This window comes from Leopardus geoffroyi, chromosome C3 (genome assembly GCF_018350155.1).
Source record: "Leopardus geoffroyi isolate Oge1 chromosome C3, O.geoffroyi_Oge1_pat1.0, whole genome shotgun sequence".
Taxonomy (NCBI): Eukaryota; Metazoa; Chordata; class Mammalia; order Carnivora; family Felidae; genus Leopardus; species Leopardus geoffroyi.
The window spans coordinates 1,345,071-1,359,725 of record NC_059338.1 but is presented as its reverse complement, the minus strand read 5'-3'; the positions used below and the strand labels follow the sequence as shown (position 1 = coordinate 1,359,725).

Genomic DNA, 14,655 nt, shown 5'->3' with positions numbered 1-14,655 from the left:
GGCAGCTGGGCGGGGGCGCGGGACGTGCGTACGTGCGTGCGTGCGTGCGCGCTCGCGGTGGCGGCGGCGGATCGGAGAGGCCAGAGCCGGAGACCGAGCTGGGATCGGGCCCCGGGCGGGGGCGGTGCGAGCGGCGCCGAGCGGACCCTGGGGGCGGGGACGGAGCCGGGGCGGGCGGGACTGGAGCGGAGCCCGGGAACGAGGCGGGAGGTCCCAGGGTCTCGGGTCGGGGGGGTGGAGCCGCACTTCGTCGCCGCGGGGGTGCCGGGACTCCGGCCGCAGTGCCGCCGCCATCACGGACTTCCTGTGGGACAAGCGCACGGGCCTCGCCGCCAGAACGGTGAGCGCGCGGGCTGGCGGGCCGCGGGGCCGCGCGGAAAGATGGCGACCGCGGGGCGGGCGGGGGTAGCCTTGGGCTGGGGGCACGGCGGCGGGGCGAGAGGAGAGGAGGAGGGTAGGGACCTGCAAAGCGGCGGAGGTGAGGGGTAGGGAGCAGAGGTGGGAGGAGCGTGCCTTGGACGGACCCGGGCGGACCCGGGAGGACCTCCAGCAAACTTGGGAGGGGCCCGAGGAGGGGAAGGGGTGATGGAGCAGGAAGGGGAGCGGTTCCCGAGAGGAGAAAGAGCAGAATATCAAAGTTGGAGCGGGGCTGGAGAGGAGGAGGACCCGCCGTGTCACAGGGAGGGCATGGAAGGAGTTTGACTCCAAGAGTTCGTTCTGGATTTTCTGAGCGAGAAAGGAGGGGGGGAAAGGTTTATAAGTTGGGAAAGGTAAACTGCAGGTGCTTCTGGTGGGGAGGGGCGTGAGAAACTTTGGTGGCAGTGTGCCCTGTGCCGAGAGGATGTTTGTGTGGCTGTGCTGAACAAGCTTGGGTTACCCTGTGGCAGGGGGTGAAATCTGCAGCGTGCATCTTTGCCACAGGCCTTCTAGACCAGGACCGAGTCCGATATCACCCTCCTCAATTTGAGGAGGTTGGGAAGTAGAAAACTCAGAATGAGAGCCAGATGTTGGAATCATTAAGCCTTTCCACACCTAACCCCCCCCCCCCCCGCCCCCAAGACTTCAGTCCCTGGGCCTGTTGAATTTTATTTTGCTGTCATATTTTTATCTTTCTGGATTGTGACAGTGATTTCTCTCTTGATTTCTTTCCTATAAGGAAGAAAAGCGTTTGTGCACCATGCCATTCCGATTCCAATAACTAACTGGAAGGAGGCCAGCTTTTAGCCAAGCAGTGCTGATACTAATTAAAAACCAGTTATTCTCTATTTCCTAAGCAGGAGGGGAGGGGCAAATGGAAATCAGACTGCAGCTTGGGGCCTTCTGTATTAAAAACTTTTGAGGGGAGCTTGGCCCGTGGTGATAGCCAGTGAGAGTTGATTAAGGCAGTTCAAGAGGTCAGACCCAAATCCCTGGAGCCCGCTTATATTTGGTGTATGCCACCACATGTAGACACCAGGTATGCTGGATTGCTGCCCACAGGATACAGAATGGTCTAGTTGGGGAGGTAGAGATACACTCTTCACTGTAAAACGTGTATTGTGATCGCATATGCTAAAATGTTACCCTGCTGGGTTGTGAGGAACTCGCATGGAGTCGATGGAGCTTCGACTCCAGCCAGGGGTGAACCGTGGCAGTGTGCATCAATTACACAGTCTCACCTGGAATGAGCTGTGGCCCCGACCCGAAGACTTCACGGAGCCAAGTTTGAGGAAAGTCCAGAGAGCAATGAGAGGAAAGGGCTGGGGGCGCGGGGCAGGCTCCTAGAGTTTTCTAGCGGAGTTGTCAAGTGATACGTACTCCATCGAAGAGGAATCGCGAGCACAAGGAAGTCGTGGGAGGTGAAAAGAGGTGGGAGTGGCAGCAGAAAGCAGCTTCGCGCCCCTGGGGCAGCCAGTGCTTGGAGGGGAGCTCCGAAAACCCTGAGCCTGTCTCCACTATTTCTCTTTCTCCTTTTCTTCCAGATGCCTCATCCCCGAAGGTACCATTCCTCAGAGCGAGGCAGCCGGGGGAGTTACCACGAACACTATCGGAGCCGGAAGCATAAGAGACGAAGAAGCCGCTCCTGGTCAAGTAGCAGTGACCGGACCCGGCGGCGCCGGCGGGAAGACAGCTACCACGTCCGTTCCCGGAGGTGAGGCTTCAGGGGGAAACACCCCTCCTCGGGGTCGCTCGCTCATTTATTTATTCAGCAGAGATTTATGGGTTAGATGCTGAGCGGTTGGGGTAAGGGGCCACTCAGGACTGTTATCAGAATGAGCCGTTTGCACTGTGGTGTTAAGAGTGCTATCATAGAGGAAGGGCGTGGTAAGGGGCTGAGGAAGCATCTGGCAGGTTTGGTTGGATTGGGGCAGGATGTGTAATTCAAGAACCAGGGTGAAGTGTCTAGGGCGAAGGGAGAGGAAGTGTAAAAGACCAGGGCCTAGAGATAGCTAATGACATAACAGACAAGACAAAGTGAGGTCTGCGTGTTCAGCGTGGGAGGGGTGGGTTAAGGATAGTTTGGAGCAAAATCGGATGTCAGTCAGGAACGACTCAGGAAAGAAATGGCTCTTTGTTCCATCTGTTACGTCACTAGTGGCAGGCGGGGGGTGGGGGAGGCCCCCAGAGGGAGTGGTTCTGCCTGTGTCCCTTCGGGGGTCTTGGTGGCATGCAGGTGTGGGGATCCTCGTCCGCTCTTAATGATTTCATTCCTCTGGTCCTTGGTCCTCAGAATGGCCCCATGAGTGTCTGAGAGCAGTTCTTCCAGCATCGTTCTTTGTCCTTGTTGAGGGAGGACCTCGTCCTGTCGTGGGGCAAGGAGTGTGGCCTGAACAGATGCACCTAATGGGTGTCTGTTGTCCAACAGCAGCTACGATGACCGTTCGTCGGACCGGCGGGTGTACGACCGGCGATATTGTGGCAGCTACAGGCGCAACGATTACAGCCGGGACCGGGGGGAAGCGTGCTACGACCCGGACTACCGGCACTCCTACGAGTACCGTCGGGAGGACAGCAGTTACCGCAGCCAGCGCAGCAGCCGGAGGAAGCACAGGCGGCGGAGGCGGCGCAGCCGGACGTTCAGCCGCTCGTCTTCGGTGAGTGCTCGCCCAGGCCCTTCCTCTCCCCACTCCTCTCCGGCCCTCTAGGACCCTGGTAAGTGAGAAGTACCCTCGTTTTTAGCTGAGCACTGGGGCAGGAACGCTGAGGTGGGCACTGAGTCTCTGCTCTCTCGGAAGCTCTCCAGCTCTCGGAGGGCCCTGGAGTCTGCTTTGGAGGTGGACGGGCACGGAGCATTTGTACCTCGGTGCCCTCCTCGGCATGCTGGGCCTGTCGTGTGGGGGACAGCTCCTCTGTCCCAGACGCCTCCACTGCGTAGTGGAGACCTTGCCTGTGAATTGCCTTTCTCCCCCAAGCTCTGGGCTCCACGGCCCCGCAGTAGGTGGGCTCGGGTGGGGGCAAAGGGAGATCGGTGCCTGCCTGGAAGGGCATTGTGTAGAGCATGGGGTTGCGGGTGACACTGGCAACGACACCACTTCTCTGCTCTGCCCGTTCCTCTCCCTGTTCCCGTTTTGGGTTTGGGGACTTGGGATTATGCGCCGCTCTCTCTTCTCACCCCGATCCGCCTTACTGCATCTGACGTGTTCCCTTCCACTGTCCCCCATCATCGTCTGTCCCCCCTGGCTGGGCGCCTGTGACCGGTGACCCCTCCACCACCCACCCCGCCTCCCTCCGGCCCCCGCTCCGACACCTGGCTTGCTCCGACCCCCCCCGCCCCCCGACAGCAGCACAGCAGCCGGAGAGCCAAGAGTGTAGAGGACGACGCTGAGGGCCACCTCATCTACCACGTCGGGGACTGGCTACAAGAGCGATGTACAAGCCAAATCGTAACAATCCTATAGCCTGTAATGGTCCCATAGCCATCCTAACGTCCCGAGCCAACCCAAGTCACAGCCTCTTGCCTTTCCTCAGTGGTGTTGTTTATCTGGGTGGTTTGAGTTGCTGTTGAGAATTGACCTCTGCTGTCCACTCCCAGCTCTCATGGCCCCTGGGTTAAAGGTGGTGGGAATCACACAGGGGTGTTCTTCCCCTGTGACCATCTGTATCTGTTCCCCCTTCCTTCATCTCACCCCAGGTTGCCGTACCCTTTTTTCTTCCAACTCAGCTCATTCCCCACCTTCTCTCCCTCCCTCTCCCCGACCCTGCTCTGTTTCATTTCAGATGAAATTGTCAGCACGTTGGGAGAGGGGACCTTCGGCCGGGTTGTCCAGTGTGTCGACCATCGCAGGTAACTACAGCCCCTCCCTGCTCCGTACTCCTAGGCGTGGCGAGGTGCTGAGGGTCAGTCTGGGGGGTGTTTTTGCTGATTGGCCAAAGGTAGGATTTCTTAATCCCCGGACAGCCCCGTTCATTTTGAGATGTTCTTGATGACCCAGCAAAAACCTCTTCTGGCCACCACAGGGGTGGGGCTCGAGTCGCCCTGAAGATCATTAAGAACGTGGAAAAGTATAAGGAAGCAGCTCGACTTGAAATCAACGTCCTGGAGAAGATCAACGAGAAGGACCCTGACAATAAGAAGTAAGCAGCAGAGGGGTGTGTGGGGGTCTGAGAGGCTCCACTCCTGTACAGGAGAACCCAAACCCTCCCGGCCTGGGTTAGGCAGGCAGGGGAGTCCTGGGCCTTCTCATCCATTCATCTTTTCGTCATCATCTTAGACTAGTAGGACGTTAGGGCAGGAAGAGAGGGTGTGTGCCATTGTCTAGTCTGTTCCCCTTGTTGTCAGGGCACTTAGATTGCTCTGCACTTTGGCTCCAGCCAGGGTGGCCTCTGTAGAGCTCTGCCCTGGAAATGGCCCTGAGACTGAGAGTCAACATTTTCCGTGAAAAATCACTTGAGCTTTTTGATAATCTAGAGCCGTGTTGCTGAGGCGACAGACACTTACGTGTAACATTTGTGTCCACGCGCCTTTTGTAAGCCAACGTGGAAGAAGGGCATTAAGGAGACGGCCAGTATAAACACGGGGCCCACTGGCAGCTGATGGTGAATGGATCTCAGGAGTGGGAGCCGGGGTCAGGGTTTAGGAATGACAGTTTGACAGTTCGGGGTCCACACCGGAGACCGGCACCAACAGCTCTTCAGCAAATGGAATCTTTTTTAACTCTTTAAAATGATGCAGGAAAATGGTATGAACCTCGGGTCTGCCAGAAAGGCCGTTCGCTGGCCGAACTGAATTGTGTTGGTCGTACTGCCCGGCAGGTTTTTACCCGCGGATGTGGACTCAGCAGCCCTGCAGCCCCTCCTTGTTGGAAGGGTGGCGGGCAGATAGGAGCTCATCAGACCTCCCCCTTCCCTCATCTCTTCTCAGCCTCTGTGTCCAGATGTTTGACTGGTTTGACTACCATGGCCACATGTGTATCTCCTTTGAGCTCCTGGGCCTTAGCACCTTCGATTTCCTCAAAGACAACAACTACCTGCCCTACCCCATCCACCAAGTGCGCCACATGGCCTTCCAGCTGTGCCAGGCCGTCAAGTGTGAGTGGGGCGGGCCGAGGTGGACTCTGGGGCAGCCCCTCCCTCTGTTGGGCCTCTTCTGTGTCAGTGAGCAGCGGTGAAGCCCCTAAACCGTCAGCTCGATTATCTGCAGGTCTTTCATTCACTGTCTTGTTGACAACTCCTTAACTCCCTGACCAGTGTTCTCACCGTCACCGACTGGTCTTCCTCCACATCCAGCCTAGCAGGAGCTGGAAGAGAAAGCCTTTGAAATCAAAGCATTGATCGGATTACCTCTTTTTTCCTTCATTTCCCTCTCTTGGGGAAGTAGAAGTCAGGTTGCAAGCACAAAGAGACAAAAAGTCTGCCCTCGCTAGAGGCTTACGTTTGTCTGAGCTGAGATGCTCTCTGTTTCCACCAGAGCAGGTGCGGCCAGGGACTAAGGCAAACAAGGGGCCAGATGGGGGGGTCCAGACACAAGTACATGGTTCTCCTTGGGTCTTCCTGACTGTGCAGTTTCCCAGAGTTGAATTCACGGAACGTCAGATAGGCACACACGTCAAGGAACAGAACTGCAATGCGTAGCAAACTCTTTGTACGTCAGTTGAGAATCATGTTTGTTCTCTGATGCTGATAAGCATTGTGCTTCTTAGACCAGGCATTTCATTTGGAAGTAGGGCAGAAAGCAGCCTAGTGATTCTGGATCTGCCTCCTCACCAGCTTTGAGCCAGGTGACCAAGCTTGGGGTCACTGGTGCCAGTTAGCCCTGGCCACCTGGAACAACCCTGACCTGGTCTTCTCCCCTGCAGTCCTCCATGATAACAAGCTGACACATACGGACCTCAAGCCCGAAAATATTCTGTTTGTGAATTCAGACTATGAACTCACCTACAACCTAGAGAAGGTAAGATGGACAGGCCGCCGGGCCTTAAAGCCCCTCTCTCCTCCCTGTTACTTTCTCCCATGTTCTCTCCCAGTATGGCTCTGACTAGGTAAGCCCGAATACCAAAATAGAGTGAAAGGGAGAGATTTAAGGGGCGCTTGGGGGGCTCAGTCAGTTAAGTATCCAACTTTGGCTCAGGTCATGATCATGGTTCATGAGCTCGAGCCCCCGCGTCGGTCTGTGTGCCGACAGCTCAGAGCCTGGAGCCTGCTTCGGATTCTGTGTCTCCCTGTCTCTCTCTGTCAAACACAAATAAACATAAAAAAAAAAAAATTTTTTTTAAGGTTTAAGAAGATATAATTTGGAAGAGAACTTGGAAGGAGGAGCTCAGAGAACTTTCCAATAGAGAGCAAATGCTTTCAAGATACTTGGTTGGGACTTTTTTTCTCTGTAGGACAGCTCAGTTCTGGACCTATTTTCAGAAGCACCGTAGTACCAGTGCATGGGAAATGTCCGCATACACAGGGACTTGTGTGCTCTCCCATGATCCCACTCCTAAGTTACCTGCAGGATACGGGGAAGCTGTAAAGCAGATTCTCCTTTGTGCATGGGAGCAAGCAGGGGGTGAAGTTGCTTTTTTTCAGGCTTGAAAGCACTCTAAAGAGTAGTGGTAGAATCTTGGTCTCAGGTGGCTGGGTCCATCCTCCTCCTGCTCTGCTCCTAGAAACGAGATGAACGCAGCGTGAAGAGCACAGCTGTGCGGGTGGTGGACTTTGGTAGTGCCACCTTTGACCATGAACACCACAGTACCATCGTCTCCACTCGCCATTACCGAGCACCAGAGGTCATCCTCGGTAAGTGGGGGCGAGTAGGGGAATGGACTCGTCCAAGGGTGGGTGGTGGGGAGGGTGGGGCCCCCTAAGCACCGTCTAACACCTTGTTCCTCCCATTCCCACTAGAGTTGGGCTGGTCACAGCCTTGTGATGTGTGGAGCATAGGCTGCATCATCTTCGAGTACTATGTTGGCTTCACCCTGTTCCAGGTAAGCGGTGGAGTGTCTTATGTCCCCACTTGGCATTTTCCTGCCTGGGTTCCTTGTCTGCCAGGGACCTGTCTGCTCACTCTTCCCCTTTGCTAATCATCCCGGAAGCTGGTCCTCAGCAGCCCGTTTGCAGCACCGTGCTCAGTTCTGTCTTTGTTTCGCAGACGCATGACAACAGAGAGCATCTAGCCATGATGGAAAGGATCTTGGGTCCTATCCCTTCCCGGATGATCCGGAAGACAAGGTGAACCTTGAGTTGGGGGGAGCTTAACCCTTTTTCCTTTCTCTCCTCGAAATTGGTCGATTTCACATCATTTTCTTTTTTCTTTGATACCTTCCCTCCTCCCAGCTACTGTAAGATGGGGGAATAAGGGAAATGTCCCCCAACAAAAGGAACCTCCTGATTCCTCAACCTCCCCTTCTCCTCTAGGAAGCAGAAATACTTCTATCGGGGCCGCCTGGATTGGGATGAGAACACATCAGCAGGGCGCTACGTGCGAGAAAACTGCAAACCACTGCGGGTGAGCCAGGCTGGGGATACCTTGCGCCCACTGGCCAGAGGGCATTTCCTTCTTCAGGTGGTTTGCCCCTGGAATGCACTTCACCAGAGAGGGTTAGGAAAGAAGGGGGAAAACTGAAATGCCCCTTTGGGTATCGTAGAGATACGAGGGAGTGGTTTTGTGGAGGGAAGGAGGTTAGATAGCCATGGATTTCTTGAGCCAACCAGAGATCACAGTAATGTCCTGGGTTCTGTAGGTCAGACAGAAAAGAATAAACCACCTTTGAAGAGCTTACGTTTTAACGAGGAGCTAAAGAAGATTCATGACGTTGACAAGGATGTACAAGCAGAAAGAACCTTCAGAGAGTATGAAGGAGTAATTGTGCTAGTGGGAGGGAGTCGAGCAGTAGTATCCGCAGCGCTCGTAAGGTCGTGTTCCCAATAGTACTCATAACGGCAGAGGCTTGGTCCTCTGAGGTTGAAAGTTAGGGCCTTGAAGAAAAAGGGCAGGAACCGTAAGGCGTCGTGCCTCACCTTTTCCCTGCCCTCCACCACCAGCGGTATCTGACCTCCGAGGCAGAGGAACACCACCAGCTCTTCGATCTGATTGAAAGCATGCTAGAGTATGAACCTGCTAAGCGGCTGACCTTGGGTGAAGCCCTTCAGCATCCTTTCTTCGCCCGCCTTCGGGCTGAGCCACCCAACACCAAGTTGTGGGACTCCAGTCGGGATATCAGTCGGTGACGATCAGGCCCTGGGCCCCCCTGCGTGTCCTGCAGCAGTGGGTGTCCAGTCCAGGACACTGGTGCTTTTTTATATAAGAGAACAGAGCCGGAGCCGGCCCCTTCCTCCTGGCTCCCTGTATACCTGTGAATATGTGAAATAGTGTAAATATGGAAGAACTTGTACCTACTGCTTCGTCCCCAGCCTTGTACAGAATGCTGTTCCTTCCTACACTCTTCCCGCCGTCACCTGCCCCCTCGCTGTTGAGCTGGACAGGGCAGGATGAGGTGACCGGGTGGCATCTATCCCATGTTTTATAAGGAATTTTGTACAGTCTTTGTGAAATAAAAATGACGTGCTTCATGCGACCCCCACCCCTGGAGTTCGAGGTCTGGGACGCTGGGCTGGAGGGATAAGACCGGCCACCCTTCTGAGTTTGTGGACCCAGGGGGTCCATCCTCCCCCCTGCACCGTCCTGAGCCCGGCCGCAGGCTCGTCCGGTGTGTCGCGAGAGGGTTGCGGGGGCCGGGGAGTTCCTGTGGGCCAGTCGGGGGCACTCGTCTGAGTGCTGTGCCGGGGGGCAGGGGCCCGGGCCAGCCGGACTCCGGTTGCGGAAGCGGGCGCAGGGCCTGCGGCGGCTCCAGCCGGTTGGTGGGCCCGCCCTCCGACGCGAGGCCCGCCGGGACGTGTAGTTCGTTGCGGGGCGGGGCCGCGGCGTCACGTGGGGCGCTTCCGTCCTCGCCCGTAGCGGAGGCGCAGGCGCAGCCGGCCGCCGCTGCGGGGATCCTCGGGACCCTTCCGGTCTCCGCGGCCAATCCGTGCACGGCGGAGCGGGCGGACCGACGGGAGCGGAGGGAGCTCCGGGAGCCGCCGCCGCCGCCGCCGCCGCCGCCGCCGCGCAGGGGCGTGGAGGGCAGGGGCGGCCCAGGTTGCAGTTGCAAACATGGCTCAGAGCAGAGACGGCGGAAACCCCTTCGCCGGGCCCGGCGAGCTTGACAACCCCTTTCAGGTGACGCCGGCCTTCTTTGGGTAGCTCGGCCGACTCCTCTCGCTTCTGGACGGGCTAACTTGTTGTATTCCCATTCCTGACATTTGTGCCGGGGGAGGGCCGCCACGTGGGGGTGACGGTGACTCCAGACCAGTGAGCACGCGGGGGGCGGGCCGTGCCCCTGTAAGGAGCTGGTGCTAACAGAGCGCGGTGAAGGGTTTGGGGCAAATGTTGGGGCAACGGCGTGGCCTCCAACGAGCCACAGGCATTAGGAGAGGCCCCCGTCAGTTCCCCCAGAGGCACCAGGTGCCCGTTGAGCCGCAGCTCTCTGCCCGCAGGACCCAGCTGTGATCCAGCACCGACCCAGCCCGCAGTATGCCACCCTTGACGTCTACAACCCTTTTGAGACCCGGGAGGTGAGGTTCTGGAGAGCATAGGATGACAAGGAAGGGGAGGGTGTGCCAGTAAGCTCACTCTGTCGGGATACAGGGGACTTTTCTGCATGCAAAGGAAGGGACGCTGTGATCTTAACTCCCTGAGAGAGGCCGGTCCGCCCTGGGCTGCCTGATCCTTCTGGAGACACCAGGGTCAATGATCCCGTTGGAGCTCTCAGTGGTAGTCCTGGCCGGGGGTGGGGGGTGGCTGGAGACTGACAGGGCCTGAACCAAGGCTGTGTTTGGGGAGGCTTCTTTGAACAAAATAAATTATGGGACTGGTTGGAGTTGAGTAAACGAGTCAGGCTTAGGTGTGCCTCCAGAAGGCAAGCAGTGAGGGCTGGACCTGTTGTTCCACTGGAGTAGAAAGTGCCGAGACTTTAAAAAAGGAAAGAGGGGCGCCTGGGTGGCTCAGTCGGTTAAGCCTCCGGCTTTGGCTCAGGTCATGATCTCGCGGTCGGTGAGTTCGAGCCCCGCGTCGGGCTCTGTGCTGGCAGCTCAGAGCCTGGAGCCTGCTTCGGATGCTGTGTCTCCCTCTCTCTCTCTCTGCCCATTCCCCCCCCCTCCCCCCCGCCACCCCTGCCCTCCACGCTTTCTCTCTCAAAATGAATAAACATTAAAAAAAATAAAATAAGAACCAAGAGCTTTAAAAAGTGGAGGGGGTGGGTTCGGTGGATGAGTGTCTTGAGTCCCGGCTAAGGAATTGGATGTGAGGGGTGGTGAGGGCTGACCGGTTTGGCTCTCTGTGGGGGAGGGGGCGGGGAAGGGGACCCAGATGCAGAGGTAGACAGTCTCTGGATACCTGCGTCGGGAGGGATCAGGTGATCCCTAAGGCCTTTTCCAAAACCAACAGCCCCCACCAGCGTATGAGCCTCCGGCCGCAGCCCCGTTGCCTCCCGCCTCGGCTCCCTCGTTGCAGTCCTCCAGAAAGCTCAGCCCTACAGAACCCAAAAACTATGGTTCCTACGGCACCCAGGTAAACAGCAGGTGCGAGTGGGGGTGGGCTGTGGGGGCCAGACCTGGGCCCAGGGCTCACATCTCTCCCCCCTCCCCCCGCACACACTGGGCAGGCCTCAGCTGCAGCAGCCACAGCCGAGCTGCTAAAGAAGCAGGAGGAGCTGAACCGGAAGGCCGAGGAGTTGGATCGGAGGGAGCGGGAGTTGCAGCACGCCGCCCTGGGGGGCGCAGCCGGTAAGCGGTCCGTGGGCGGGGCGTGTTCCACACTTTTAAGGAGCAAAACGAATGTGAGCGAGTGGGCTCTGGAGCCACATTGCTGACTTTGAATTTGGGCACTAATTGAATTTGGGTACTCCCTGCCTATGAGCGCTTAGGTAAGTTACTTAATCTTGAGTGCCTCAGTTTTCTTACTTTTTTTCCTAACATTTATTTATTATTGAGAGACAGAGACAGAGCATGAGCAGGGGAGGGGCCGAGAGATGGGGAGACACAGAACGTGGAGCAGGCTTCAGGCCCTGAGCTGTCAGCACAGAGCCCGACGCGGGGCTCGAACCCACAAACTGTGAGATCACGACCTGAGCCGAAGTCGGACGCTCAACCGACTGAGCCACCCAAGTGCCCATCGGTTTTCTTACTTTTTGAAAAAATACTTACTTACTTAAGTGATCGCTACACCCAGCATGGGGCTTGAACTCACGACCCTGAGATGGAGAGTCACAGGCTCTTACGACCGAGCCAGCGGGTGCCCCTGTTTCCTTGTTTGTAAAACAAAGATAACATAACGCTCGTGCTTGTTGGATAGGACTGTTGTGAGAGGGAAACGAGGCCATCCGTGCAAAGCGCTTGACAGTCCTGCGAAGTCGCAAATAATAGAAAACGCTGTCAGCCTTGTTTCTGCCACTCTCGTCTGTCTCCTCGGACCCTGAACTGGAGGTGGAAGAGAGGACCTGGGGTGGAAGGGAGGATGGTGACGCCCCTGTTGGTCTCTGCCTCACTGCTGGCGTCTTCCCGCTCTCTCTGTGCCTTACAGCTCGACAGAACAATTGGCCCCCTCTACCTTCTTTTTGCCCGGTCCAGCCCTGCTTTTTCCAGGACATCTCCATGGAGATCCCCCAAGAATTTCAGAAGACCGTCTCCACCATGTACTACCTCTGGATGTGTGAGTAGGGACAAGCCTTTTCTGGAGGAAGAGTGCAGGTAGTACCTTTACGTCTTTCCTGCCCCAGTGCCCACTCTCCGAGAACTCAGCATTTCATCTCTGCTCGACTTTTGAGGGGTTTTTTTTGATGTGTATTTTTGAGAGAGTGTGAGCAGATGAGGGGCAGAGAGAGAGAGAGAGACACGGAATGCGAAGCAGCTCCAGGTTCTGAGCTGTCAGCACAGAGCCTGATGCAAGGCTCGAACCCATGAATGGTGAGATCATGACCTGAGCTGAAGTCATACGCTCAGCCGACTGAGCCACCCAAGCGCCTCCCAACTTCTGAGTTTAAGGCTAATTTCACCGGGAGTTTTCCTGGGTGACTCCTTTTGTAGTATCTAGAAGCTGTTCTCCAGCCTCCTAGCAAAAGTGTGTTCTTGTCTTCCCCCGCCTCTTGTTCCGGTGCGTAAACATTTTCTGAGTCCTTTAAGTGTCTTTGCAAAGAGACCTGTCTCCCCTGTTGAGTTGAGGATTTGGTGAAGGCAGGAGTCGCTTTCCTTACTCTGCCGTATTTGCCGAGGAGGGCGTGGGGGGCTCCTACGGGAAGGGGGGCTCTCGTTGCCATCCAGGCTCACCGTCCTGCACCCCCATCCCTCAGGCAGCACGCTGGCTCTTCTTCTGAATTTTCTTGCCTGCCTGGCCAGCTTCTGCGTGGAGACCAGCAATGGCTCGGGCTTTGGGCTCTCTATCCTCTGGGCCCTCCTTTTCACACCCTGCTCCTTTGTGTGCTGGTACCGGCCCATGTATAAGGCCTTCCGGTAAGCTGAGGCCAGGGGTGGTGGAGAACCTTAGATGGGCCCCACGTTTGCTGCTCCTGCCCTAACTCTTCTCCCACCCTCCCCATTTTTTCTGTCCTGCAGGAGCGACAGTTCATTCAATTTCTTCGTTTTCTTCTTCATTTTCTTCGTCCAGGATGTGCTCTTTGTCCTGCAGGCCATTGGCATCCCAGGTTGGGGGTTCAGGTCCGTGAAGCTGCCATCCACCCTCTCCCTTTCCCTCATTCCGCCAGACCAAGTCAGCCCTGGGTACTGGGGTAGGGGTTGTTCAGGAGGAGGAGGTGTGGTGTTTTACGCTTGGGAGTTGCTAGCTTCACGAGGGAGACGGGACCTACTTCCAGGATAGAGAGCCCAGTCAGAATTCTAGACAGGCATAGGTTTGGGGGAGGAAAGGTGCATGTGGCCAACCCGAGACGGCTTCCTGGGGGAAGCATGCGTAAGCACTTTTGAAGAGGGGACAGAGACCCCCTCAACAGAAAGGCCTGTTTGGAGCGAGGATGTCTGGAAAGGCTTGGAGAGCCCGCAGCCAGTCGTTCAGAAGCTGGAAGTGAACTTTGAAGAGAGTGGATGTAGTTTGGGATCCTGGTACTTGGAGAGCCGCCAGGCTGACAGGGGAGCGACCCCTGGTGGGATGGGTGGGAATAGGGCACGTTTGCTCCCTAGCCAGCCAAGAAACGGGGAGGACTGAGGCCCTGCCTGAGGCCCTGCCGGGAGTGGACCCTCTTCACCGCCGCCCCCTTCCCCTCCTGGCAGTGGCTGGATCTCCGCCCTGGTGGTGCTGAAGGCCAACCCGGTGGTGGCCGTGCTCATGCTGCTGGTCGCCCTGTTCTTCACTGGCATCGCTGTACTGGGGATTGTGATGCTGAAGCGGGTGAGAGGCTGTGTTCGAGGTGGGGAGGTGGGCGGGAAGAGTGAGATCATGGGCGCCGAGGGGCCTGGGGAGGGGCGGTCATTCTGGAGGAACTCGGGAGGGCCTGGCTGACCGGAGGCTTCTCTGCTAATGGACCTCTGGGGAAGTGTGTGTGTGTGTGTGTGTTGGGAGGGAGCCAAGGACGAATAGCTAGAGTGGCAGCGAGTGCTGGTGGTGCTGTCGGGTGGGGATAACGGTAGCAGAGCGCACGGTAATGACCGCGCCGTGTACTTGCAGATCCACTCCTTGTACCGCCGCACAGGTGCCAGCTTCCAGAAGGCCCAGCAAGAGTTTGCCGCTGGGGTCTTCTCCAACCCTGCGGTGCGAACCGCAGCTGCCAACGCAGCCGCCGGGGCTGCCGAAAATGCCTTCCGAGCCCCCTGACGCCCGTCGGGGCTGCCCTGGCCCTGCCGCTCGGGGGAGCTCACTTAGCCCCCCTCCCTGAGGTCTCTGGGACTTGGTGAGGCGCGCTGCTCGAGGCCTTCTTTCTAGTGCCCCCCGCTCCCACGGCCGTGACTGCTGACCCTGACTTCGGGATGCGGGGAGCCCACTGTGACCCAGTCTCCGCTTGCCCCGCCACCCCCCAATTAGGCCACACTACTGCCAGCTCTTACACACCCCAACCCAGCGTCCCTCTGCTGTGCCAAGGCTGTTGCTTCGGTTATTTAAATAAAAAGAAAGTGGAACTGGAACTCAAATCCCCGTTTCCGGCATCTTTATTGGGAACCAGGTCTTTGGAAGAGAAAGCGGAGTGCGGCGGCGGGGTCTGAGGCGGAAGC

General features: G+C 57.1%; 2 protein-coding genes across 8 annotated transcripts; both read left to right on the top strand.

The window, feature by feature from the left end:
• The first annotated feature begins 57 nt into the window (after positions 1-57).
• CLK2 (CDC like kinase 2) lies at positions 58-8,981 on the top strand. 7 transcript variants are annotated; one of them, XM_045454350.1, is made up of 13 exons: positions 58-340; positions 1,962-2,131; positions 2,849-3,074; positions 3,765-3,849; positions 4,198-4,264; positions 4,438-4,554; positions 5,342-5,508; positions 6,276-6,370; positions 7,074-7,203; positions 7,309-7,391; positions 7,556-7,635; positions 7,822-7,912; positions 8,449-8,981. In XM_045454350.1, the coding sequence occupies exons 2-13, from the start codon at positions 1,962-1,964 to the stop codon at positions 8,632-8,634; spliced, it is 1,497 nt and encodes a 498-aa protein (XP_045310306.1). In that variant the 5' UTR covers positions 58-340; the 3' UTR covers positions 8,635-8,981. The 7 variants fall into 7 exon arrangements, with proteins under 7 accessions (XP_045310306.1, XP_045310305.1, XP_045310304.1 ...); XM_045454349.1 differs by having other exon boundaries at positions 59-340; positions 3,762-3,849; XM_045454348.1 differs by having other exon boundaries at positions 59-340; positions 2,846-3,074.
• Positions 8,982-9,340: 359 nt separating this feature from the next.
• SCAMP3 (secretory carrier membrane protein 3) lies at positions 9,341-14,574 on the top strand. Its single transcript, XM_045454353.1, has 9 exons — positions 9,341-9,622; positions 9,940-10,017; positions 10,889-11,011; positions 11,106-11,226; positions 12,023-12,151; positions 12,789-12,948; positions 13,051-13,152; positions 13,720-13,837; positions 14,114-14,574. The coding sequence occupies exons 1-9, from the start codon at positions 9,557-9,559 to the stop codon at positions 14,258-14,260; spliced, it is 1,044 nt and encodes a 347-aa protein (XP_045310309.1). The 5' UTR covers positions 9,341-9,556; the 3' UTR covers positions 14,261-14,574.
• The last annotated feature ends 81 nt before the right edge of the window (positions 14,575-14,655 follow it).

Excerpts from the sequence above, each read along its gene's own strand:
- CLK2 (XM_045454345.1), top strand. The coding sequence starts at position 1,962 with ATGCCTCATCCCCGAAGGTACCATTCCTCAGAGCGAGGCAGCCGGGGG. Across the intron at positions 2,132-2,845 it reads TACCACGTCCGTTCCCGGAG|CAGCTACGATGACCGTTCGT; the intron begins GTGAGGCTTCAG and ends GTTGTCCAACAG. Across the intron at positions 6,371-7,073 it reads TCACCTACAACCTAGAGAAG|AAACGAGATGAACGCAGCGT; the intron begins GTAAGATGGACA and ends CTCTGCTCCTAG.
- SCAMP3 (XM_045454353.1), top strand. The coding sequence starts at position 9,557 with ATGGCTCAGAGCAGAGACGGCGGAAACCCCTTCGCCGGGCCCGGCGAG. Across the intron at positions 10,018-10,888 it reads ACCCTTTTGAGACCCGGGAG|CCCCCACCAGCGTATGAGCC; the intron begins GTGAGGTTCTGG and ends CAAAACCAACAG. Across the intron at positions 12,949-13,050 it reads CCCATGTATAAGGCCTTCCG|GAGCGACAGTTCATTCAATT; the intron begins GTAAGCTGAGGC and ends TCTGTCCTGCAG.